The sequence below is a fragment of the Pipra filicauda genome, unplaced genomic scaffold (genome assembly GCF_003945595.2).
Source record: "Pipra filicauda isolate LSUMZ 115617 unplaced genomic scaffold, ASM394559v2 scaffold396_size653610_pilon, whole genome shotgun sequence".
In the NCBI taxonomy this organism is placed as follows: domain Eukaryota; kingdom Metazoa; phylum Chordata; class Aves; order Passeriformes; family Pipridae; genus Pipra; species Pipra filicauda.
Window position 1 is genome coordinate 29,208 of NW_024104527.1, and position 24,016 is coordinate 53,223.

A 24,016-nucleotide genomic window follows, 5' to 3' on the forward strand; every position below is an offset into this window, starting at 1 on the left:
ACGTTAGTCATCAGACTGCATTTTTTTTTTCCCTCTCTGTTGGAGCATCTTCCAGTCAAAGAGAAGGGAGTATTGGGTTGAGGGGGGGGGAGAAGCAAGACTACTAGGAAATTCTTCCCTTCGCTTTTTAAATGAAAACCATCTGCTTCCTTCTGTACATCTCCAGATGATATCATGGGCCTGAGTAGAAAACTCCCATGAAAATCAAACATCTGGAAGTCTGGTTAAAATTGTCTATAAGGTGCATTTGAAGAGACTGTCTTGTGAATGTGCCCAGGCAAATATAGTACGGCAGATGAGGAAGTTTTTCCAACAGACCAGACATACTTTCCAGAAGTCTGTTGAGAGCAGGAGAGAACTAAGTTTTGGAAGGTAACTTCAACGTGGTTTTGTGGCAGAAGAGCCAGAAGTGCAGCTTTCGTGAATCTTTTTACTTTCACTTGCAGCATTAGGTTGTTAGAGTGAATGCAGCCCTGTGGATTTGTGGATACTTCAAACTGGGATAAATACCTTTGTTTTGTTTTTACGTCTCTTGTTTAGCTCCACGAGAGCCTGAGCTAAGGCAAATGCAGGCTGGAGCTGAAAAGGAGGAGGGAAAAAAAAAAAAAAGGCTGAGCTCTAAAGTATTTGTGCTGGAAAGTAGCCCAGAGAGAGTAAAGGAGAAGCTTTAATTAGAAGCAGCTGCATAGCTGATGCAGCCCACAGGACATTTTCCCATTTCAAACTCTCTAGCTTTCAGAAATCATGATTTGAATTAAGTTGTATGTGAAATTTGTTCTTAAAAGATTAAATTCCTGTTGAAGTAGGTTAAGAGACCTCATGTGCTTCCAGAAAGTGCCAGAACAAACTTCATCTTCCTGTTTCTTTTTCTGAGTGTTAGATGGAAAACTGAGGAGAAACAGTGGCTTTTATTTGGAAAAGATTTGGTTTCCTGTTCTGAGCATGTCATTTGGAGCTGACACAAACTGCTACAATTTTAAGCTGCTCTGTAGACAAGTGGCTTTTTTTTTTTCCTCTCCTAAAGGGAACTTGAAAGAGTAGGATGGGATGAGAGCAGAGCAGGGGTGGTGGGAAGCTGGAGTTGCTGTTGAGTTTAATCATATCCTTTAAAAAAGTCTGGACTTAGACTGCACTTCTGCAGTGTTTGCCTCTATTTTTAGAGGAACAATGTGGTGCCCAATGAATCCCCCATGAATCGGGGGCAAATATTTGCAGTTTTGTCTACACCAACATTTAGAACTAAATTACTAGTATTTGTGCCTAGAAATGTTGATGACAGGAGACATGGTTGAAAATCTGGACTGTAGGTTTTTTGTTCTGTAACATTCAAAAAGGCTTGCACTGAAGTGCTGGAGGGGAAAGTTGCATAACTGTGTGACCAAGCACTTCTCCAGGGGGAGAACAAAACGGTGGGTACGGGGGCTGTGTGTACCTGACCTACCATCGTTCCACAGGCAGGCACGTTCCCTCTGGCATAGTCTGTAAGGCTTTGTCCTTCCAAATATAAAGAGCTAAAGTTAAAAGAGCTTTTGCTGTTCCCTGCTGGAGCGTTCCCTCATGTTTTTCTGATTAGCCTCAGAAGATACCAGAACAAGCCTGGTCTTGGAGCGCTCTTCAACTTTGTACCAGAACATTTGTGTACAAAATGCTGGGCTGTTTGTGGGTGATGGTTGTGTTGTCTCAGAGCACAGATCTCAGCTTTCCTTTTAAATTGTACCAGCAGTATTCTTAATCAGTGTTGTCTAGGAGCAACAGTTAAATGCACTTTCCAGCATCCCTGAGTGTTGGTGGGTGGGAGAGGAGACATATTTTGGTAGTTTGCTGCTTGTGGACAAAACATGAAATGTTCCTCTAGACTTTCTGGTTTGCTTTACAGTTTTTCAATGAAAAATCACTTTAGGACTCAACTTCTAGGTGTGTTTTGGTTTATTTTGTAGTTGGTGGTGGAGTGGGTGGTGTTGGAGTAGCTCATTTGCCTTATGAGATGGCCTGGTCGGGGTTCTGTGAAGTTGTGGTTTGTTGCTCTTTCTTTCATGATAAAGAGAACTACAAGTGCGTGTCCTGTGCCTGTGGCCTTTAGTCCGAGGAGCTTGGTGCACTGCTGACACTGAGGACTGCTTAGCTGCCCAAATCCCCCATCACTGATGGTGGTAAAACCAGAAGGAATCCCTATGACCCAAACTTGTAAGACTTCTGGGACTGAAGTTCAGTTTGTCTTTACACAATTGCTGGCTGCATATATAGATGTCCAGAGACATGATTTAACCGTGGTTACCCAGACGGTCTGTGAGCAGAGCCAGCCAGTGCACCGTGTGCAGGCTTGAATGCCGTGGGAGTCGAGCAGTCCTCCAGCTTCTGGCACAGCCGTCTTCGCTGGGTGCCAGATTTCTTTGTGATTGAGCTCCTACAAAGCTGTGCTGTAGCCCGCTGGCGTTTGGACTGATTTCCAACCTGAATCGAGGAGGGCTTTGGGATGTTAAAGGAAGTCTATAGAACTGCCGTGGCTTAGGCCCAGAATACCCGAAGCCTCTTGTGTGATGTGGCTGCAGCTCGCGCTGACCGACAGCCTTCGGCTGTTACACCAAGGGTGGCACAAGAGGCAGAGGATACTCTGCATGGGTATTGTCTCAGGATTTGCTTTCTGTAACTTTATTAATCCTGCCTCGCCTTGCAAAATCTCTTCTTTCATGTCTGCTCTTGGGTATGAAGTTGAAAGTATTAAGATACGGTGAAAGGAGCCTAATTTGGGTGTGGGCAATGGTAAATTACAATTACGCACATCTATTATGTGACTTTCCTGCTTTACACATACGGCTAAAGCTAGTTAATAAATTTTAACATGAGAAAAAACAGTTGTGGTCATCTAGTAATGACCCCTTGCATAACTTGGATAATAACCTCTCTGAACAGCTTTGTTTGAACTAGCGTGCATACTCTTCCTGAAACAGCCAATCCTGGTGTTCTTTTAAACAAGCATGAGTGATGGAGAAATTCCACTGCAACCTTAAATGCGTTGTTCCAGTTGTTTCTCTCTGCTGCTGAGAGACTGTCTGTGTCTAAAGATATTACCCTATTTCTAATTTGAATTCATCTAGCTTCAACTTTTAAATGCTCATGTCTGTTATCCCTTGTGCTTTCTGGATTGGGAATTATTGTTAAATCTGAGTTTTTGTAGGTACTTGGAGCTTTTGGTTAGCTGTCTCATTCTTTTTTCCTTTTGATAAATAGACTGAGCTACCTGAGCTTTTCATTGTGGCCAGTTTTCTATTAATCATTACTACTGGCTTCTTTGAATTCACTTCAGCTCTTCCTTCTTAAAGAGCAAACACCAGAACTCATGTAATGGTTGTGCCAAGCATTTATCACGTATATCATAATCTCATTTATTCCTACTTTGATATTTGCTGTTTGTCCATGTAAAGTATTCCTGGCCAAATGTCTCACTAGGAATTCACTTTTATCTGACTGTTAGGACTCCCCAGAGCAAGTATGTCATTCCCAGATCAGTCTCCTCTTTTGGGAGGGTTGCTGTGTATATTTTGTTTCTAGATGTGTGACTTAGCAGTTCTAAAGTGCATTTTGGGTGCTGACTGCCTTGTTAAGCCATTCGTCTTACTGTGGTCTATCAGGAATTTGTCTTCTCTCTTACCTGTGTGTTTGACCAGCATTGAGGTTTTCTGTTGTTAATCATAGATAGGCGTGTTGAATAGCATAGGAACAAAGGCAGATCCCTGTAGGATTCTGTTTAAAACACAGCTTCGTGACCATACTTTGATTTTTCAGCTGAATTGTAAAGCCTATCCAGTTAGGTGTGGTGTTCTGTTGCGGTGGGGTTTTTTTGGTGTTGGTTGTTGTTCGGTTGGTTTTGGTTTTTTTTCCCCTTCCAATCAACCATACACTTTTAAGTGCTTAAGGAAAAGGGAGCCTTTCTGCTGATACATTCACCTGTGAGGACTAACTCGAGACTTTGTGTATTTCTTGCAGTTGCAACCTCCTCCCTTTAGGTTTGAGTAACTCATTGATTTAATAATTGCACCTCTCCTGATCTGGAACAAAGCATATCTAGTGTTCACCTCTGACTTTTTCTTAAAGTGAAATACATGTTCTCCCAGGCTGTGTGTATCTTGGGTTACTCACCAGTTAACATGTAGCTGTGCACTATAGAAAAAACTGCAAGTGGACAGTCCTGTATGTTAGATGTTATTTTTATGCAGGGCATACCCTTGCAGCTTTCTGCTACCTGAAAGAAGCAAATGGGACTGTGGGTGACGCAGAGGTGGGCTTTGCAGGCTTGCTTGCCTGCATCCTTTATCTCTGGAAGTTAAATGGAAAATTTGTGGTACAAAGGCCAGCTAAAAGATGGATTACAGCTGACAAGCGTAGTCAGACTGTATTGACATAAGTTTAGGTTAGAGAGAAATAACTGCAATTATTCTGCAGTCGGAGATCTTTGTATAAAATATTGCCCTGGTTGTAGATAGTGTGTGTGTACTCGTTTTTCTGTGGGAGACAGAGGAACAATGACCTTGTCGTTAGGGTACTAGCCAGGGGCGTGGGAGACCTGACTGCAGTGCTTGTGTTGCTATTTGAGTGCAGGCTTCAGCATGTCACAGTCCCAGATGCACTTATCAGCATGAGGATAACAGTATATTCCTGTCTCACGGGAGTGTTGTGGAGAAAGATCTGCTACAGATCTTCAGGCCCCCAGACACTTCATTTCTACAATGTTTATAAATACTGCGAAAGATGGATAATACCTGATGTTAATACCTATTATACTGCTTGATTTTGTTCTAGAAAAGGATGCTTGTTAGAATGGGAGTGGGTGCAAGGAGTTGTTATTCAGCAACTCTTTAACACTTAGGTTTTTACTGAAGTTTTGAAGGGAAGTGCAGGAACAAGGTTCTGCATTTGATATAACTGTGATTGAATGTGGTGCTTATTTATTTTGTAACAAGCGATTTCACAACTTGAACTGAAGTTTTCAGTGATCTCATTTGAGACAGTCCCACAGGAAGTCCCTGTTACATCTGTGATGTTAATGTTTAGGTTTGTTAGTGTTACTGTTAATTATGGCAAGTTTCAAGACTTTCAGTGGCCATGGAACTTCCATTCCTGAAATCTTCCCAGGACAGCAAGGCTTCAGGTGAGTGTGCTGCAATTCATTTCTTCTCTGTTGCAGGTGTCGAGAAGGCTTTCTTGGAGACTACTGTCAGTACAGAAACCCCTGTGAGAGCAATACCTGTAAGAACGGGGGAACTTGTGAAGTTGCCTCTCTGATAGGAAAGCCTACCTGCAAGTGTGCTCCAGGATTCACGGGAGAGGACTGTCAGTACTCAGAATCACACCTCTGCTACGTGTCCCAGCCCTGCCTGAATGGAGGAACTTGTCATCCCCTCGGCCAGGAAACGTACGAGTGTGTCTGTCCTCCAGGTTACACAGGTGAGCTTCTGCATTTGTACCTCCAGACTCCCTCCTTTGTGAATTGCTTCATCCTGGAATGTTCTGGGGCAGCAGTAATATGCTCTCAAATTTTCTAACTCCAGCACAAAAAAATGAGAGGAAGTCTAAATGACTGCATGACCAAAAAAAGCAAAGGGGAATAGGGACTCAAACTCCCTACCCTTTACACGTCAGCAGAAAAACATTTGGATCTTGTAGGGTTGTCCATGTGGGAAAACTGAGTGTAGAAGCTACTCTGGAGTGGCTGTTACACTTTGAATTCAGAGTCTAGTTTCTAGGGAAAAAAGACAGCAAATTTGTCCAGCAAAAGCTTTCTGTGGGAAAAACTATAATTGGATGCCTGAGGGGAGAAGCATGGAAACTTACTCTTTTCACTCTTGAAGGGCATGTAGAAGAAGAGTGACTATCAGTGTATAGTATGATTTCAGGTCATGGGTTACTTTTATAAATCACAACATTCTATATCTTGCTGCTACCTTGTAAATGACTTCATACTGTAACCGCAAGTGAATTTTTGTTTCAAATGTAATACTGTAAAATGCAGACATCAGTTTTCCTGTGATAATGCAAAGATTTAATACACTAATAATTTTGAGGTAGCATGAAAAAAAGTACTATTTTCCACAGAAATAACGTTTTGTTAATCTGTCTCGGTTCCCTACAGGAGGGGATTGCCAGTGGATTGATGCCTGCACATCTCAGCCTTGTGCCAATGGGAGTACATGTACTGTGTCTGGAAATAAGTTCTCCTGCATCTGTCTGTCAGGCTACACCGGCCCGAAGTGCGAGATTGATGTGAATGAGTGTGTCACACCAGGGCTTTGCCAGCATGGTGGGACCTGTGTCAATTTGCCCGGTTCCTACCGCTGCCAGTGCAAGCCAGGCTACACAGGGCACCGCTGCGAGAGCGTGTATGTGCCGTGCTCCCCGTCGCCCTGCATGAATGGAGGGACCTGTCATCAGACAAGTGACTTCACCTTCGAGTGCAACTGCCTACCAGGTGAATGCTTCGGGGTGCTTGGCTTTGTAGTCTTGTCTCTGCACTCCTCTCTGTGTTCTTCCGAAAGCTTCTCTTGGAGTTTGCGTGTGATATGTCTGTAGTGGAAGGTAGAAGGGAGAGAAAGCTCAGCAAGGTGGGAAGCTCTGCTAGGATGTTGATTTCTGAGTGTTGGAATTTCATAATGTGGAAGGGAAGGAAAGGGAGGGCAGCTGGAAATGGCAAATTTATTTGGAATGTGATTAGAGGAAGAGAATCAAATAGATAAGAACTATGAGGTAGATTCAAGGAGGTTAGGATGGTACCTCCTAGTGCCTATTTGGAATGCAAAATGCCAATAACACAAGCCTCTATAAATACATAGTTTTGTGTCAGTAAAGACCACAGTTAATTTCAGTACTTGAATGAATGTGTATCTTTCTCCTTCTCTGTCTTTATCCCTAAAACACATTAAGTTCTATTATCTTCCTTTTTTTCTTCTCCAGTTCCTCCAAATCTAACAAGATATCATTTCCAACTCACCACACCTTTTTTGTCTCCAAATAAATGATGACTGCTTGTTTTCTGATGCTGTTGGCTGCCCTGAATTCATCCACAGCAGGGATGATGTGCTTGCTCAGGATCATGGGCGGCGTTGGTTTTGTGTGTCAAGCTGGGCTCTGGTCACCAAGGCACCCGTCTCTACACGTGACCTTATGTCACCTGCTTGGAGCCCTGGTGGTCTCATCCCTCTTGCTCCCTATCCACTTGTCATACTCGACCACAGAGCAGTACTAGCCGTCTTTGCATATCAGAGTATTTTTAGGCTGATATTTTTTTACTGAGTAATTCAACTCCATGGGAAACTGATTGTTTGGAAATGCTTTTGACTAGACTTCCTACTTAAGTGTATTGCAGTCTGGCATACAAGCAGTTGGTGTGTGGTAATCTGGAAAAGTAAACTCTCCCCCCTTAAGCCTTTCTCTGTTGTTATTTATGTGAAAGATGTAGCTGCCCTATACTGTTTAGGATGAATGTAGAATGACAGTCTTCTCATGAGGATCATTTGGAGTCACAGGTATGTATGGAAAGTGCATTTAGAACTTGTGAAAAATGTTCACTTTTTGGAGATCTTTTCTTTAGGTGTTGACTCACATGACCTTAAATGTACATTGCCAACCTTAGCAAGTGGCTGCTCAACAACTTCCTGGGTTGCCTGAGCAAACATGTAACTTTGAAGAATTTATCAAAGTCGATCTTAAAATAGAAGGATGGTTCTTTATTTTTCAAAGCAATTATTTCTAACTATGCTTGAAGAAAGAGTGCTTTGGAAATGCTGATGTCTTAACTAACACTTCCTCTCAAGGAATTTATTGCTTTTCTGCTTTGCATCATTTTAGAATGAAATTATAAACCAAGTATCTCTGGATTAACAGTCATGATCAGAATTTCAGAATTTTCTGAAAGTCATATCTGTTTAGCCAGTTCAAGGACTTTAAGGCCTCATGTGGGATCAGTATGGTGGGGGGAAGAAGTGGGGAAGATGAAATTGGAGGGACTTGATCATGTAAAGCTGATAAGACAGTTTGCTTTAGTGATTCCCTTACAGACATACAAGACTGAGTAGAAGCAGATTTTCCCTTAGACAAGTGTGTGGGCTGGCTGAACTATGGTCAGGAAATGAAAATGAGATTACTGTAGTAACAGCTACACATCTACACTGCTCACACATTTTGGATCATTAGCTGCTTTTTTTGACTTCTTACACAATGTGTATAGTGGGGTTGAGTTAATGCAGCTTTGAGAGCCTTCACGTCTGTATTTCCTGTATTTGTTTGAGTTGGCCATGCTGTTTTGCTAGCTTGAATTTTTAAAACTAGTCATTTGAAAAACAGCAAAAAAGGGAGCTGTTGTAGAGGCCCGAATGCTTACAGTAGACTCTGATAAAGGCAAGGCACTCAGCCATTTCTTCCCCCTTGGCGCAGAGCAGAATTTCTGAAGTGTTGGAAAAGGTTTTGTCTGGGAAGGAAAGGTCAGCAGAAAGAGAAGAGAGAAATGGTGGCCTGTCACGCCTAGAGAGGATGCGAACAAGGCCTGCTCCTCTGCAAGAGTGTGCCAGGATTATGGACTAGAAATTCCTCTTTGGCCTCCCTCTCTGAATTGGAGCAACGCCGATGATACTGTGACTATAAATGGAATTGCTCTAGCCCTTCTGGACTGCCTTAAGATGTTGCCATCCCTCAGGGTTATGGCCACAGATGCAGGAGGCATCTCGAACTGCTGGAGTGGTTTTTGATATGATTTTGCATCTTGTGACCTGTAAAACTACTTTGAAGAAACTGTTCAAGCAGCAATTTAGGCATAATTAAGCTACTTCTGACCTGGCCCTGAAATGGTTTCTTGTTTCCTGTAGACATTTTCTTCTTGGCTTTTCAGCGAATTTAATTTTTTATAAATGCAGATACATGAGAATAAGAGCTTGAAAATGTAGGAAAACCCTAGAACCTGGAGTTACATGTCACAGCAGCCTTTTCTGCTGGTGCACAAGTACTGTGTACGTCACTTGTGGGTGTGCACAAACAAATCTTGCATTGGGTAATTAATGAAGTCATGTGTGTTAAGTCGTAATTTGATGGCGAGTGTAAAGTGGAGTTATATATACTGTCACTATTGCATGTGTCTGAAAGGTAACTTCATTTTCTATCCATCTGGTGTAATCATTTTTCCTCCGGGCTTTGTTGATTTAGGTAGAAATGGGATTGCAGACAAGTGAGCATGTTAGGTCAATCATAACAGAGTAGTAGTGACAAAAATATTTCCTTGAAAGAGACTTAACCTGAAGCATTAGCAACTCCTTTAAATAGAAGAATGAGCTTGTAGTTATAAATATTTGACAAAAAAGGAGTTCATTTGGCAACTAACCTTTAATGGAATGTTAAACAAGTCAATAGAGGAAGTTCTTAGCTGGGAAAGTGATTATTCATTGTTATCCATCAAAATAATTACCCATTAACTAAGATAAGGACCCAAGGGAATTCCAAGGGCTTGTTCAGGAAACGATCTGTCAGGCTGGAGCAGGCTGTTTATGAGAGCTGGAACACTTCCTGGGAAGAGGAAGTAACCTCACGCCGGTTCCTAGCGGAGCGTCACGCTGTGCCATGCAGTGAGCATCACCAGTGGGGTCCAACACATGCTGAATTTCCATGGCAGGAAGACTGCTTGCTGGGATTTGGAGATGAGCACCCTCCTGTGGGCTGTGAGGTTCTCCATGCCAGCAGCCCTGGGGTATGCCAGGTGGAATGTGTGCCCTCGTGCTGCAGATGAGTTGACTCTCTGACCTGGAGTAGCCCAGCTCAGTTTTAGCAGTCTACATCCCTAATTTCCCTTCATCGGGCCCTAGGTCTGGCAACAACTTGACGTTTTCGTTCAGGTGTCCCCATTACTAATTGGTCCTACAGAAAAGTCTGAGGTGTAATTTATAGGCTGAAATAATGCTAAGGAGTAAGATTTGAAGGGAATTGGGCCTGGTGCTCTGGAATGGGGTGGAGATTTCAGATGACATAGGAATAAAGTTATCTGCTTGTGTCAGTCTGTGTACTAGGGGAGGAACAACATGCTGTTAGCAGTGGGAACGCTTTTCCCCTTGAGGTTCTCATTCCTTAGTTTGTTCTTGGAGATACAGAGCAAAAGTCAGGATGTGTATTCCAAACTATTCTCGTGCAGGGAGAAAGCAAAGGACAAAAAGTGAGTCCCAGCACAGAGGGGAACAGGAAATAGAGTCAGGTGTCCAAATACATCAAAACAGTGAACTCTGTGGCTTTCTGGAAAAGAATCAGATTATATAACTGCGAAACTAGATCCTGGGATCCAGCTAGAAAAAAGCTCACATATCTCAGAGCAACTTCATGCTTGTCATGCTCAAATGTAGGTGTGTTGGCCCAGGCAGCCATGATTCTAAAGGGCTGATTTTAAGAATGAAATCTAAACTTCACTAGGACAGGTTCATTTACAAACTAAGCAGATTGCAATATTGCAGTGTAAGGGGGACTTGAAGAGGACACAAAAATCATCCTTTACAGCTTTTAGGTGTTATGAAAGTAAGCCACAATTGTTCTTCAGAGTAAGACAAATTTAAAGGGAACTTGGGAAGTTACCAAAAAAACCAAACTTTTATTTTCTTCAGCTGTGCAATCAACATAGTGTTGTCTTCCCCGTTTCAAGTCTTCCTGATTCCCTTTCTGTTGGAGATGTCTTTTGACTGAGCACACTTGTCTGTGTGTCATTTCTCTTGGACCTTTTTACTGCCTTGCCTTTTTTTCTTTTTTATAAGCTCTTTTTTCTTGTCTCAATTCTACTGTCATTATTGCTATCCTCCAACTTTTAGTGTGGGAGTAATGGTTTTCTACATTTATGTGAGATGTTTGAGGACCAGCTCTTAGGTGGTAGTCTAAGTGGCTAAAATGTGAAAATATACGATGGCTTGGTGAGGTTTTTAGTATTGGGGTGACTTCCATGCTTTATTATTTTTCAGAATCACTGGACCACTTTAAATTTGTGTGAAGTACAGTGAGATTCATTTCTAAATAAATGCTTACTGTCAGGAGTTCATTTATTAGAAAGTAGGGTTGGTCTTCATATTGTCAGTACTGAAGGGATAAAAACTTTAACTTTGTGTCTTTGTGGTTCTGGGTGTATTTCCATGCTGATCACGTGCTGGTGTGAGTGCAGTCTGTGGTCAGTGGGATGATTCCTCTCAAGTTGAAACACAAGCTGATAGAACACCCCTGCGTTTTACAGCTGAGCCTTTGCTCATGCTTGGTAGCTTTATATAATATTCAACATAGGGGTCTGATAGTAATTGAATTCCTTTGTTGTTGTTCCTCAGCAGCTTTTGCCAGGAAGGTGCTGCTGTAATGATTAGAATTCAGGCTTATATTGTATTTCCTCTTAGTTTTAAGCTTCCCTACTGTCATGAAATTTCTAGGATCTTGGGTGGAGGTCAGAAGGGCTGTGAAGGCAGAGAGTAATATTGAAGGTCTTTTGGTTTGGGTTTTGTGTGGGTTTTTTTGGGTTTTTTTTTTTGGTTTGTTTCTTTTTAATGTTGAATGCTGTTCCTTGCTGATGGATGCTAATGCACTCAGTACAGCTTGGAACCAGCACTTCTCATCACTTCTGACTCACCTGTACAGTTGGAGAAATTCAAGAGATGGGAATACACACGAATCACCTAAGTCTCTTGAGAGTAGCAGTAGTCTGGAGAAACTGCCTCAGAGATTTATAGTCTCATCTCATCTGCCACACAGCATGATCTGCGCTGGACCAGATGTTGCTCAGAGGGTCTGTGTGACTTGACACAGATGTTATGGAAACGTCTGGAACAGGGCATCAAAAGTAGAGGGGTTAAAGCATAATTCTGGATGAGAGAACTGTCATGTTAATATTACATTCCAAAGCAGTGAAGAGGCAGAGCTGATGTTTTAAATTAACATGTGTGTTCTGGAATCATTTACTTCATCCACATTAGCATGCATCCACTTGTGCTTTGATAAATAGCACTCTCATCGAGCAGAAATAGCAGGTTTATTTAATGAAGCATGAACTAAATCAGCAGGGGAAATCAAGGGGAAGACAGATCATTGAAAACTCCCTTCCCTAATGTATCCACTTCTTTGAAAAGGAGAGGGAGATCTAGCAAGGATGATTTGTCAGTGTGGCTATCTTCATTAGAAGTTTGGGTTTTCATTGGGGAAGGGTGTCTGGTTTCTGGTTTTTGGTCAGGGCTTAGTGTGTAAGCATCACTTAGGTGGTGGCTAATTTGTTGATTGACTGACTTGTGTAATACCAAAGAGGGCTGGATCAGGACTTTAGAAGCTCATTTTCAAAGCATGAAAGATCTTTCTTTGACGTTGCCAAGGCAGACTGTGTTGAACTATTCATGACATGAACACCAGGCACTTTTTTGCCATGGGAAAAGCTTGTCCTTGCTGATGCTCTAACTGCAGCTTGGTGGGCAGTGACAAGCTTATCTCATAGTTAACTGTCTTGGTCTTACTTTGAATGGTTTTTGAATGGTTTGCTTTGAATGACAGTGCTCCTTAGTCACTTAAAGAGAAAATCCTTGTGTTTTCTGGTTGTGAAAACATATTTGGCTGTCTACCCACGGTAGTAGTGTTTTAACTATGTCATCTGACCTGCATGCTATTAGCAAAGGCATTCAACAGAGTCTCTGTTCAACGTGCTACATGGAGGTTCCTCAGGATTAGGTTAACAGGGCGAATGTTTAAAGAAGAAAAGAGGGCAAGCTGCATGAGGGGTGAATTCTCTTCAAAAGAGGTGGGAAGCCCATTTCATTCTGCTGTGTCTGTGCTTTGTCCAGGTTTCGAGGGAACCGTCTGTGGCCACAACGTTGACGACTGCCCGAATCACAAGTGCCTGAACGGGGGTGTCTGTGTGGATGGTGTGAACACCTACAACTGCCGCTGCCCGCCCCAGTGGACAGGTATGTGCTGGGCAAGACACACACGGGGCTTGTGGCCTTCGCCGAGGCACAGCAGGAGTTCTGCCCAGCTGAATGCAGAGCACGGCTGTGCCTGTTCCTGCACCCCCGACAGAAAACTGCATCAAAGCCACCACAATGGAGGGCAATTTCCCACTGCAGTATTCCAAGCATGCAGGCATGGATTGGCAGACAGGTACTGTGATTCCTGAGCTGCAACACAGAGCTGCACCTCTTGTATGGATTACTTCACAAGGGGGATGTATGTTTTCCAAAAGTACAGAACGTGGCTTTGCTGTTGCAGGTGTGTGCACATTGCAGTGCTTTGCTGATACATTTGGGTGTAATTTTAACCTGGGATAATGATCACATAATAGTAATGCTGCTGAGGAACAGGGCAAATCTGAAAGGAGGAATGGGTTGGGGAAAAGGAGGGAAGAGAAGTAGATGTACGGACAGCTTATGGTTTTGCTACTATTATTTTCCTGCTTGACTGATTTTTATCTGGAGTAGCAAAGCTGCTTTTGCGTCATAAATGAATCTGTATTACTCTGAGTCAGTAGGGAAAAAGAGTGTGAATTTCAAGAAAGTGTTATGCATGATGTAAGGAAGCAGCTTACAGGAAACTCAGTGTCATATTTAGTTGCAAAATGTCTCCATACCTCAAAAATAAACAAATACCTCCGGTTATGGGGTGAGCTTGAGTCATATTAGTCATTCTTAGCTGGTGCACTTTTTCAGTTGAGTATGCTTTTACCCTTATTTCAAAATCATAGGTAAAAAAAACAGACTTAAAACTGGGTTTAAAAAGCTTTTTTCCTCAGAGAACATTCATTCTTACTGTAAACAGTTTGTCACTAACTGCAAAGGAAACTGCCAGTTAAGAACCCTCATTAGCTTGAAAAAAAATAATTCTTAAATGAAGTTTAAAGCCACATAAAAGAGTGAAGTGCACCACAGCTTGCATAGCTCTGTGAAACTAGGTGTAAATAGGAGAGAATGAGTCCTCCCCTTGATGAGCAAATGTCCTTGTTTCTGTACTGCTTCTCTATATCCTTAAAGCATGCAGAAAGTGAGACCTGTAAAGGAAAACATGAAGGGAGCTTGGGTGTGGAGACAGCAAACCCTTAGTGACCCCTAAAATCTTGCTCCGTGCCGCAGAAATGACTGTGATGACTTCCAGTGTCTGTCAGTAGCAAATTAATCTCAGGCTTATTCCCAAGCACAGAGAATATGATGATCATGAGTGTATAATCTAGAAGAGATTATTTTGCTATCATAAGTTTAGCTTGGTTTACAGGATTTGGGTGGATGTCTGCTGTCAGCTAGGGATGACTTCTGCAACTCACCTGGAAGAGACCTTGGTGGTAGCAGGCTGTGATTCTGTTTGGTGTTTTGATGGATTGTCTCTCCGATCAACCGCTTTTCCAAAGAACCAAAGTTCTTTGCAATGCAGTTGTGGTGGTTCCCTCTCTGAACCTGTTATGGGCTCTAAATAGCATTGAGAAAAATCGCTGGACCTGTGTGATGGCCCAGTCTTGTGTCATCTTTCTTCTGTGTGGACAGTCTCTCCAGAAAAACCTTGTGTGCGTGAAGGAGGCTTCCTTCCAGTGAAACCCTGGAAAGAGAGAGGAACTCTCTAAGCCTTATGTTCCCATGGCTTTCTAACACAATTTAATGGAATGGGCTTTCTGAGAATTTCCCTTGCTTGTGGTACAGTTAAGGTTGTCAGTGCAGCAGTGGTTTTAGGTGATGGGTTCTCAAGTCTGTTGCCTTTCTAGACTTAAAGTTGGGTCAGTTTGGAAATAAAAATGATCTCACAATTTAGGAAACAGCAGCTTGGCTGTTTGAACAATAAAGGTTAGAGCCTTTGGGGAACTGAACTGTCTTGTCTGAAATGCACAGTGCCAGTTTCTGTGACTCTTCTCTGTCATCTCAGTAGCATTTTCTGGAAAGAAATTTGTTTCTCTCAATGGGCTTCAATCCCTTTATTGTATGTTCAAATAGAGACCAAGGAGGTGCAAGAAAACAGTACATGTTCAGCTCGGAGACATAAATGGTGATACTGAGGCAGGGCACAAAACAGGGAAGGTGGATAGAGGACTTCTGGAATAGTTTGGAGGGAGAGATGTCTTTTTTCATGATTAAACTGCACTTGATGCTGAGAGGAAAAAAACTACAAGAAAACATTAGTTATTCAGCAATAAGGAAATGCATAAGTGGAGGTCCATCCTTTGCTCAAAGTGGGTTTACAACATTTTAATCTTCTCTAAGGTAAGTGAAAAGGGGAGAGCTGAGCACACAACTCTTTTGGAGTCTGTCCTGATAAGCGTTACAGCCCAGCAGTGTCAAACCATGAGAATGAATACTTCAGGAAATCAAAAGCATTCAGTAAGACCTTGAGGTTAGAGGACATTGTGTACTGCTCAAAAAAAAAAAAAAAAGACCCAAATACCCATGTCTGTAAGTAAATGTCAGCCAAAACTGAAAGGATGTTAAATTTTCTAAAAATACCTAACAATATTGATGTGCTGTCTTCATAACAGTCTCTTTTTTCAAATACTTGTCAACTAATCTTGGGGCAGTTTGTCCGTTTGCAGTTTTAGTCTTTATTTAATCTTTGTGCTGTGAATGATGCTCTTACCATGTTTGTTAATGCAGTCTGTGTTTCATGGCACAGAGAAACCAGTCCCATTCCTTGCTAGAAAAATCAAGAAGCTGTACTGCATCCTATGAAGAAAAGTTTTCTGTAAAGTAATACTGAAGCATCCTTTACTGAAACAGAATCTGTTCTAATTCCTTTTGGTAACCATCTGCTTCTTGGCAGGTGGTAGGCTGGGCTACATAGTTATGCATTTTTTTTAAAAAAATACTTTTTTGGTTTTTTTCTACTTGCTCCCACCTTTTGTGATGCTGTTTGCTTTCAGTCTTATTTCCTGCTCTTCAAACAGAGCTCACTGCTCCTTTTTTGTTGAAGTGCCTGCCTTCTCATTCTCGTTTTGCTGTTTTTTCCGGAAAGATAAAATCTTGCCTTTCAAAAACAGTGACGAGAAATTCCTGCTGTCACTAATGTTTTTGTCACCTTCAAGTTCTCGTATTTCATGTAGTTATAGTGATCATCAACCTCATAAATTTGTGACTGATAAGACACTCTTAGATGTTTGGGCGAAAACTGCCCCAGATCTTTCCTCTTGCTGAATGTTAACTGATTGTTTGTTTAAGGATGACTTTATCTTGTCCCAGGATAAGTCCTTTGTTAGAACCTGTGTTTGTTGGGTCCTTTCAAAGCACAGTGTTGCAGATGTGTAAGGAAGGTCCACCTTTTCTTGGAAATAGACCTGGATGCTTTCATGAAAGACTGAAGTCTATTCCTCTGTGCGTGACAGGCCAGAGAATTTGGTGTACACGTGATTTGAGTCAAAACTAGCCAAAAATCCTCGCTAACATCTGTGCCATGTGAAGACTCTGCTTTATGCTGCTGTTCTGCAGTAGGTAATCCAGCCTTGTGGGCTCACTGTGGTCTGAGGAGGAAGGTGTCTTTGCCTTCTCTCCCTGCAGCCATCCACTCTTCCCCTTCCCCTGAGCTGGCTCTGATATTTTTTGGATTGTACCACTTTAACTCACTAATCTAGTAAAACATCCTGTCCAGCTACCTTTTTTTTTTTTCACTCTTGCCTTTTTCTTTTCTTTTTTTTTTTTTTTCTCCGGGATCAGGAATTAAAATTCACAGAGCAGTCTCATGGGTGAGTGGATGCAGAGGAAGTGATGGCAGTCCAGGGATGTAAAGTCATGTGGAAGGTTAGGGTGTCCTTCCACAGCCACAGTGAAACCACCTGAGAATTTAAAGGATACTCAGTCATTCCAGACTACATTTCATCTAAAGAAACAAAGCTTTGTTTAAAAATGCACCTGTTTATTCTGTTGATCTAACCTGTGCAGCTTTGGGTCAAGAAAGATGACTTGACAATTTGCACACTAAAGTGATTAACAATATAAAATGCTGTAAATGCTTTTGTTTTTCTTGGCTGAGAAGGACTCCTGCCTCACTGTAAAGTTTGCAGTATTTCAGAGGTTCGCTGTGAATCTGTGTTTGGCCCAAATCAAGTTTCAGGAGCAATGCACAGCAGAGATTGATTTGTATCTTCCTTTGTATCTTGCCTTTTGCACAGTTCACTCCTGAAGTGCTGCATCAGAAGCTGTGGGCTGAGTCTCTGGGTTTGGGGACACACTGTGTCCACACTTGAGCGGGTTTTGGAAGACCTATACTACAGTGCTTCAGTTGCAGGCTTGGCCTGCTTGCTGCCTTTCATTCCCTGTGGCTGGGAAGGCGAGGCTCCCATGGCAATTTTATTTATTTAGGCTTTGTTTTCCCCTGAAAAGAGGGCTCCAGTGAACTGTATATTTTAAAATCCGGGCGACCTTTGTCTCAAGGGAAGCACAGTGTGCTAACAGCTGACTCCACCAAAGAACTCCAGCACTGGGACCTAGCTTAAGCAGCAAATGTTTGTCTTGAGCAGAAAAGCTCTTCAGGCAGCAGGGCTGTGCTTTTTAATTAAAATAGCTGTTAGCTTGGTCATATGCTCTTACACACTAGCAGAAGGGTTATTTTTCTGCAGAGCTTTAGGCAGGAATTTTCAACGCAGGGAGTTAAGGGTTCGATTCCTATTTAATTAGAGTAATATTTGCTCCCTACCTTGGTTTTCTTTGAAAATCCCAGCCTTAAACTCTGGGCAGACGTGACTTTGCTAAGAAGGGAGGATAAACATCAAAAGGCTAATGTTTAACATTTTTATGCAAGTTCATATGCTCTGGTATTTTGTTTTTTAAGACTTTCTTTGCCAAATACCGCTTCCCTCAGCTTCTGTGTCACAAAATATACTGTAGCAAGTCATGTTAGCTTAGTGTTTGAAAAATTACTGCCTTCCTGGAATACTTAGACTCAAAATGTGGAGGAACTAATTCTGACAATAGGTGGCTTGGATCATAAATGTTGGACATGCCAGCCTCCTAAGTCACTGAAAATACATCCTTGCTGTTCTCTTTAGGGTGTTGATTATTATGTGACAGCGCTGTTGGGGTTGTACTCCTTCCCGATCCTGGTTGCGTTATCCCAGATGACGTCCAAAGACCTTTGTATTAGCTCAGGGAGGCTTGGTCACACTCCTGTGAGAAGTGTAGTCGTCTTCCCCAGTGGTGTAGCAATGATCAGCTTTCTGGTGCTTTTCCAGGCTTTATTAAAAAGCATAGTGGCCTCTTTGGTACTGCCTGAGATCCGTCTGTGCCAAACTTGACAAGTTGGCTGGTGTCACTACAGTAGTATCTCCAAGAGACAGCTCGGAAAGAGGCCAAGAGGGATTATGATTCTTTTTCTTCCTTCATGTTTGAACTGTCAGATACAAAGGGAGCAGGGGGCACGTGGAAGCCTCTGGAGGTGGCAGCTCTGAGTTTGAGTGTACAAATGGTTTGAAGTATCGGGCACAAACAGACTTTATCCTGGACATTGTTTGTTTCTCTTGTGGCACTTGGTTCCAGTGTTGTGCAGAGCAGATGGATTTCAGGGGCATTAGAAGTTACACCCTTAGCTGGTATGGATTCTGGAACACCTACCACAACCTCCTGTTTGTTTTGTGCTGCTTTTCATTTCCCAACTGCAAGCCTTGGGTAGGAGGTAGCTGTAATAAAACACCTGAGGTGTTAACAGCTGAACTGATCTGATGACAGAATGACAGCATCCAATTTAGACCACACTGCTGCTTCTTCCCTTGTGTCTTTAGTGGCTTTCCAGGTTGGAAAATACTCTTTGCGATCAAACGTGCCAAAGAAGCTCTTGTGGAGATGTCCTTTTCATGTGTTTGGCACTAAAACAAAATAGGCCAGACCCCTCTGGTGAGGCTGGGTTGGTGGATGTGTGCTGTGAGACCAGACTAATAGGTAACAGTTGTTTTATCTGCAGCTGACTTGTTCCTGGCAGTTTCTGTCCCTTCCCTTGTACTTAGAGTAAGATGATTTGTCTTTGGGTAATTAGTAAAGATGTGTTGCTGAGATAGCTTGAGAATAGGAAGCTTTCATTGTAAGTTTTGGCTCCAACTGTAAATTTTTTTTTGCCTTGCAGATCTTTTCACTTGTTAGGTATTTCCCTGATTCACTGGGTTTTCCAGAGGAGGTAAACAGAAGGACAAAGCCAAGAGTAGCTTGGTAATGTGTTTTTCCTGTTGTTTACTTCTCTGTCCTGCTGCTGTCCCCAGTCATTTCACCTACTACCACCATATTAAATCAGTCTGTTATTAGCACATCAGTAATAATTTTTAATGAATTGTTCTGATAATTTGTATTATTGCCTCTGAAGAGCTCAGTCAGGGCTGCCCTCACTACCCAGTAGTCTGTGGGGAGTAATTTAGGGCAGTATTTAATGGATCAGGCCGTGCATAAGTCTCTTAAAGCCCAGAGTTTTGTATTTGAGGGTTGTAAAATCCCTTGTAAAAGCCCATTAGTTCCACTACATGCTTCCCAGTGTGGTTATGAAATTAAACTCTTTTCTCCACCATATTAGTCTAAAATAAACACAGATGTTTGCTCTCTACAGTTGTAGATTCATCTTCAATTGTTCAAATTCTATATTAAGCTCTTAAATTTATGTTATCTTGGATGGTATTTGACGTTGCCCAAGATATAATTAGATCTATTAAAAACAAAACCGAAAACCCAACACCTGAGGTTGGGGAACGGCTGCTGCTGCTTTGCTGCTCTGGGAGAAAGATGCTGTGAGATCCTGGGGAAGGAGCATGTTTTTGAGAGTGTGATGCTTCTTACTCCTTCAGAAAAGAAAGGAAAAAATAGTTGGCTTCGGTCCTTTTTTCCGGGGGAACTGCTGTAATACTTAAGAAGGGAAGACCTTTATTAAATACAACACGCAACTGGGGGCACTTCTGGCAGATGTAAACAGTGTAGTCCATGGAATTCTGTGTGTCCCTGAAGCCATCCTTGGAACTGAAGACATCAGTTGTATTCATTGGATTGCCTGCAGTGAGCTGTGGACATGGCTTTGTGGGAGTGTCTGGAGTTTGGATGTGATCTGGATATCACATTTGAGATCCCTTTCAGGTATTACCTGTTTATTGCTCTGGACATTTTGGCCTATATAAAAGTGTTCCCTCCTTCAGAGAAGTTTGAAGTTCTCTGCTTTGAGATACCTTGTGTCAATAAAGCACATTTAATTAATGATCAGGTATTTTCTTTTGTATACTTTGTCACGTGCTGTATCTTCCCAGCAATAACTCTTGTATTATACTTTTTACCAGCTGCCTTTCTCCCTTTGTGGGTAGCAACTGCTTTGTAAGTCTCTTAGAAAAGTCTTCTCTCCATCAGTCTGTCAGACTATGAACTCTACCTCTTTTCAGTGTCTTTACTGAGAGGTGGTGGCTTCAGTACTGCAAAATGTGTTCCAGACTGAAGCAGTGCCATTGCTGTTGCACAACAAGTGTTTGCATTAGTTATTCTTCCTTGTAGTCAAATGTCTGCTCAGCGATGTTTATTTTGTTGATTAAACCTGTGACTGAGCAGAGATCCCCACTGAATTGTTCCAGGGAAGCTGATGTTTCCTCAAGGAGTGCCTAACCTAAACCTTCTTCAGCAAGTCTGTTTGCCTTTGTATTTTAGTTGGTGTTTGTGCATCAAACCTTGTCTGCTGTTGCACTGCCCAGCAGCCTCTCTTGGTTGAATCTGTCCAAAATCCCCTGGCTTCCTCTTGGGAAACATAAATGTTGTTTTGCAAAAGATACCACTGCCTATTGTTCATCTTCTTCCAGGCCTTTAATTAGATGCTCCTGTGCCTGTAAGCATTAAATTTAACTGGGTTATTTCAGTGAATATGGATAATTCTGTGGGTTAAAGATTAAACCGAGTGCTTTTACAAATACACAATTCAAAAACATGAGAGCTAAAGTATTTTTCATAAACACAATTTTATCAGAAGGCCTCATGACTCCATGTGATTTTTTTCCTTTTCCTTTTGCTGAGGAGACTCACACAACAGCATGAGGGGACTGAGCTTTGACCTGACAGATCAATACACATTGGGTTGCGCTGTCAATGCACGTGGTTTTTCTTGTGTTAAAAGAAAACACAAGTTGTCTGCCCCTCCTGGGCAGAGGAATGTCCATCCCTAGCCAGCTGTGTGGTCTGCCAGCTGGCACCCTGAATATACACACGTGTGGTTAGAGAGGAGAAGAAACTGCCTGGTCCTCTGCAGTGTGGCACTGGTGACCTTCTGCCACTATTAGATTTGGTCCTTTATACAAATACTCTTCCTTATCTCTTAGCCCGTTCTTGAGTCTTGATAAGATGCTTCACCTTCTCACTTAGTAGTCCTTTGAAGCTTGGAGAAAAAATACAAACAGTTCTAATGAGCCATGCTTTCTTTAGCTACACTGATTGTATTCAAAACTCATACAACAATCTTTGGAAAACTTTGTGAATTAAATTACTCTTTCAGAGGGTTTCTGCCTAGATCTGGTTTATGGTTCCCAGATAGCCCTTTCAGGAGAGCTAGTGAGCTCTTTCCTGTGTACTGGAGTGCTAGTCTGAGATAAGTGACAAACTTCTAGTGAGCTGCTGAGGGGATGGGGACACAAACCTTCTTGAAACTTGATGCTCCTCTTGCAGTGAGTCTCTTAAGATCCTAATGACCAATTTGTGATTCTCATTCAATTATTTTACCAGTATCACTAAACCTATAAGATATTCTGACTTCCAGTTCAGTTTGAGTCTACTGCTGTGGCAGTTGTGATTTTGAGAGAAATGGGTCATTGCTGTCTCCTCCCAGCTCAGTTTTCAACAAACTGATTTTTTTTCAAGGCACAGGAAGGTATTTTGACCCTTTGTCCTACTAAATCTCTTTAGTTATTAAACTGCATTAGATCTGCTCTCAGGAGCTTTAGCCTCTGGTACTCCAGCTGTGCATCAACAGACTTTCCTGCTGGAGAGCTGTTAAGAGGCCAAGAAAACCTTTTCCTTTGCAGAAAGTCTGTTCTGCCAAAGATGAAGGCCTCTGATTGAACTGACTGAAGGTCCTGCATTCACCTGCAGGTTCAATGCAGTTGGAATTGGGGTTTATGTAAACCCTCTATGGTTTGCTAGGATCAACTTTTGAACATTGCTGGTGCTGCTTCTCAGAGTGACTGTTTGGGTTTCTTGTTTGCTCAAGTTTAATGCTCCTCTCTTTCAGTGTAGGATTGTACTCATTTTGTGTGCTGCCTTACCTGTATAAATAAGGCTTTTTTTTTTTTTTTTTTTTTTTTTTTAACATAAAGACCTGTAAGAGGTGGGGCTGGCTGTTTCTCATCAGTGATATCTGGTACAACTGCTTGAGGGGCCTTGAACCACTGCATCCTGTGTCTGCCTAAAGAGAACCTCCTGGAGTTCCTGTTCAGTTCCTGAGGGTCTGAAAATGGGAGTAATCAAAGCAGCAAACGTCTGACTTACTCCATATGGCACTTTTTTTTTTTCCAGGGGAAATATGCAGGAAGTAACTTAGTTTCATAGTGGGCAAAAAGTGCTAAGAGTTGATGGCTGTTCCCTTTTTCTACTTCTAGTTTTCAATTTTGAAATACCACACTGACTAGCTGTTTACTTTGTACAAGGTCACTTAGAACCTGAGTCGGCATTTTACTGATTTCCCAGGCTCTGCAAATATCAAGGTCAGGTTAGGTTTTTATTAGCTTCTTGGAGTAATTTGTTTCCTTTCTTGTTGTCTTTTATGTGTTTGTTTCTACACATCCATTAAATACGGTACAGTTAGTGTATTGCACTTGGCTTTACTAGTTTACCCTGTATTTACTATGTTTTGTTTAGAAATGTAACGGAAAGTAGCAAGAGCACAAGAAAAGAAATACCTACAGACATTTGCAGCCAGATGAATTAACTTCAGCTGAAGTGGTTGTGGGGTTATGAAGATGTGTATTACACTGTGCAGTTCATACAATTCATAATGGACTTTGCACTTGGAAGTTGAATTTCAGTTCTGTGAATGAAAGACTCGATTCTGCCTAAAACTCTTAACAAGCAGAAAAACAGCTTACCAACTACGTGGCTACAAATAAATATACTTAATTTTGTTACAATTAAGTCAAAGCAGCATCCTGTAAGTAAACTGTCCTAGAGATCTTTTGTCCATTTGACTTTAAAGCTAGCTAACCTGGCAGAGAGAAGTGTTGTGCAGAGTATTCATTGAGAAGTTTTAGAATTAAATCCTGTTTTATGTCCAGCACTGAAAGAGGCTTCTGCCTGTGCCATAAAAAAAACATCATTCTGGAATCCCAGACATTGTTGAAGACATAGGTCACTAACAACGGAAGTGTCAAATCTTTTCTTTGCAGCACCTGCCCAAAGTATTAATCTATTTCTCTCATTTGAAGTGTCTGCTGTGGGCAAATCAGCCCTTTTGGGAGAATGAGAGTCTGTGGCCATTCCAAAAACCTGTGTTGAAAAATTACAATATTGACCATTAATCCTATGCTGTTAACACCTAAATACTCAAGAATACCACGTAAGCAACCATAACTTATCTGAAAACCCAAACCTCACCAAACCACCCAACCTAAAAAACCCTTTTGTTTTCTCCTTTGAGGACTGTGGGCTACAGAACACATGTCCAAACCACTCAAGCCCCACTTCAGCAATTAAAGTTCAAGCATTTTCAGCCAATTCACCAGCTCCAGTTAAGGAATGTGACCATCTTGGGCTTTAGCCTGGGATTTTTAGTATTTCAAAACATAATTCCAAAATCTTTCAAAAGACTCTTGCCCTTACATTGCCTGATGGTGGTGAGCCTGAGTATTGTACATTTATTAATGTGGTTAGATTGATATGCTTTACTTGCCTTATGTTGCTTTTAATTCATGTGTTTTTGTCCAGAAACTGAGTCTTTATTTCAATTATAACTTCAAAAAAGAATAAGATCTCTTCATTAGAATACTCAGTAGTAAAATACAGTAATTAATAGCTCATTTATGCCTCTTAATATATTGAATTGAATTTCCTCTGTTTTTAAAACAAACTGCATTAAGCTGGAGCTCTGTTTGATT

General features: G+C 41.7%; 1 protein-coding gene across 1 annotated transcript in view; it reads left to right on the forward strand.

Annotated features, from left to right (window-relative positions):
* Window positions 1–24,016, forward strand: part of NOTCH2 (notch receptor 2) — an 85,125-nt gene that overhangs the window by 14,307 nt on the left and 46,802 nt on the right. The window contains exons 3-5 of the mRNA XM_027734865.2: window positions 5,183–5,442; window positions 6,128–6,463; window positions 12,816–12,938. Of these exons, the coding sequence (XP_027590666.1) occupies window positions 5,183–5,442; window positions 6,128–6,463; window positions 12,816–12,938 (719 nt within the window). The remainder of the gene's footprint in view (window positions 1–5,182; window positions 5,443–6,127; window positions 6,464–12,815; window positions 12,939–24,016) is intronic.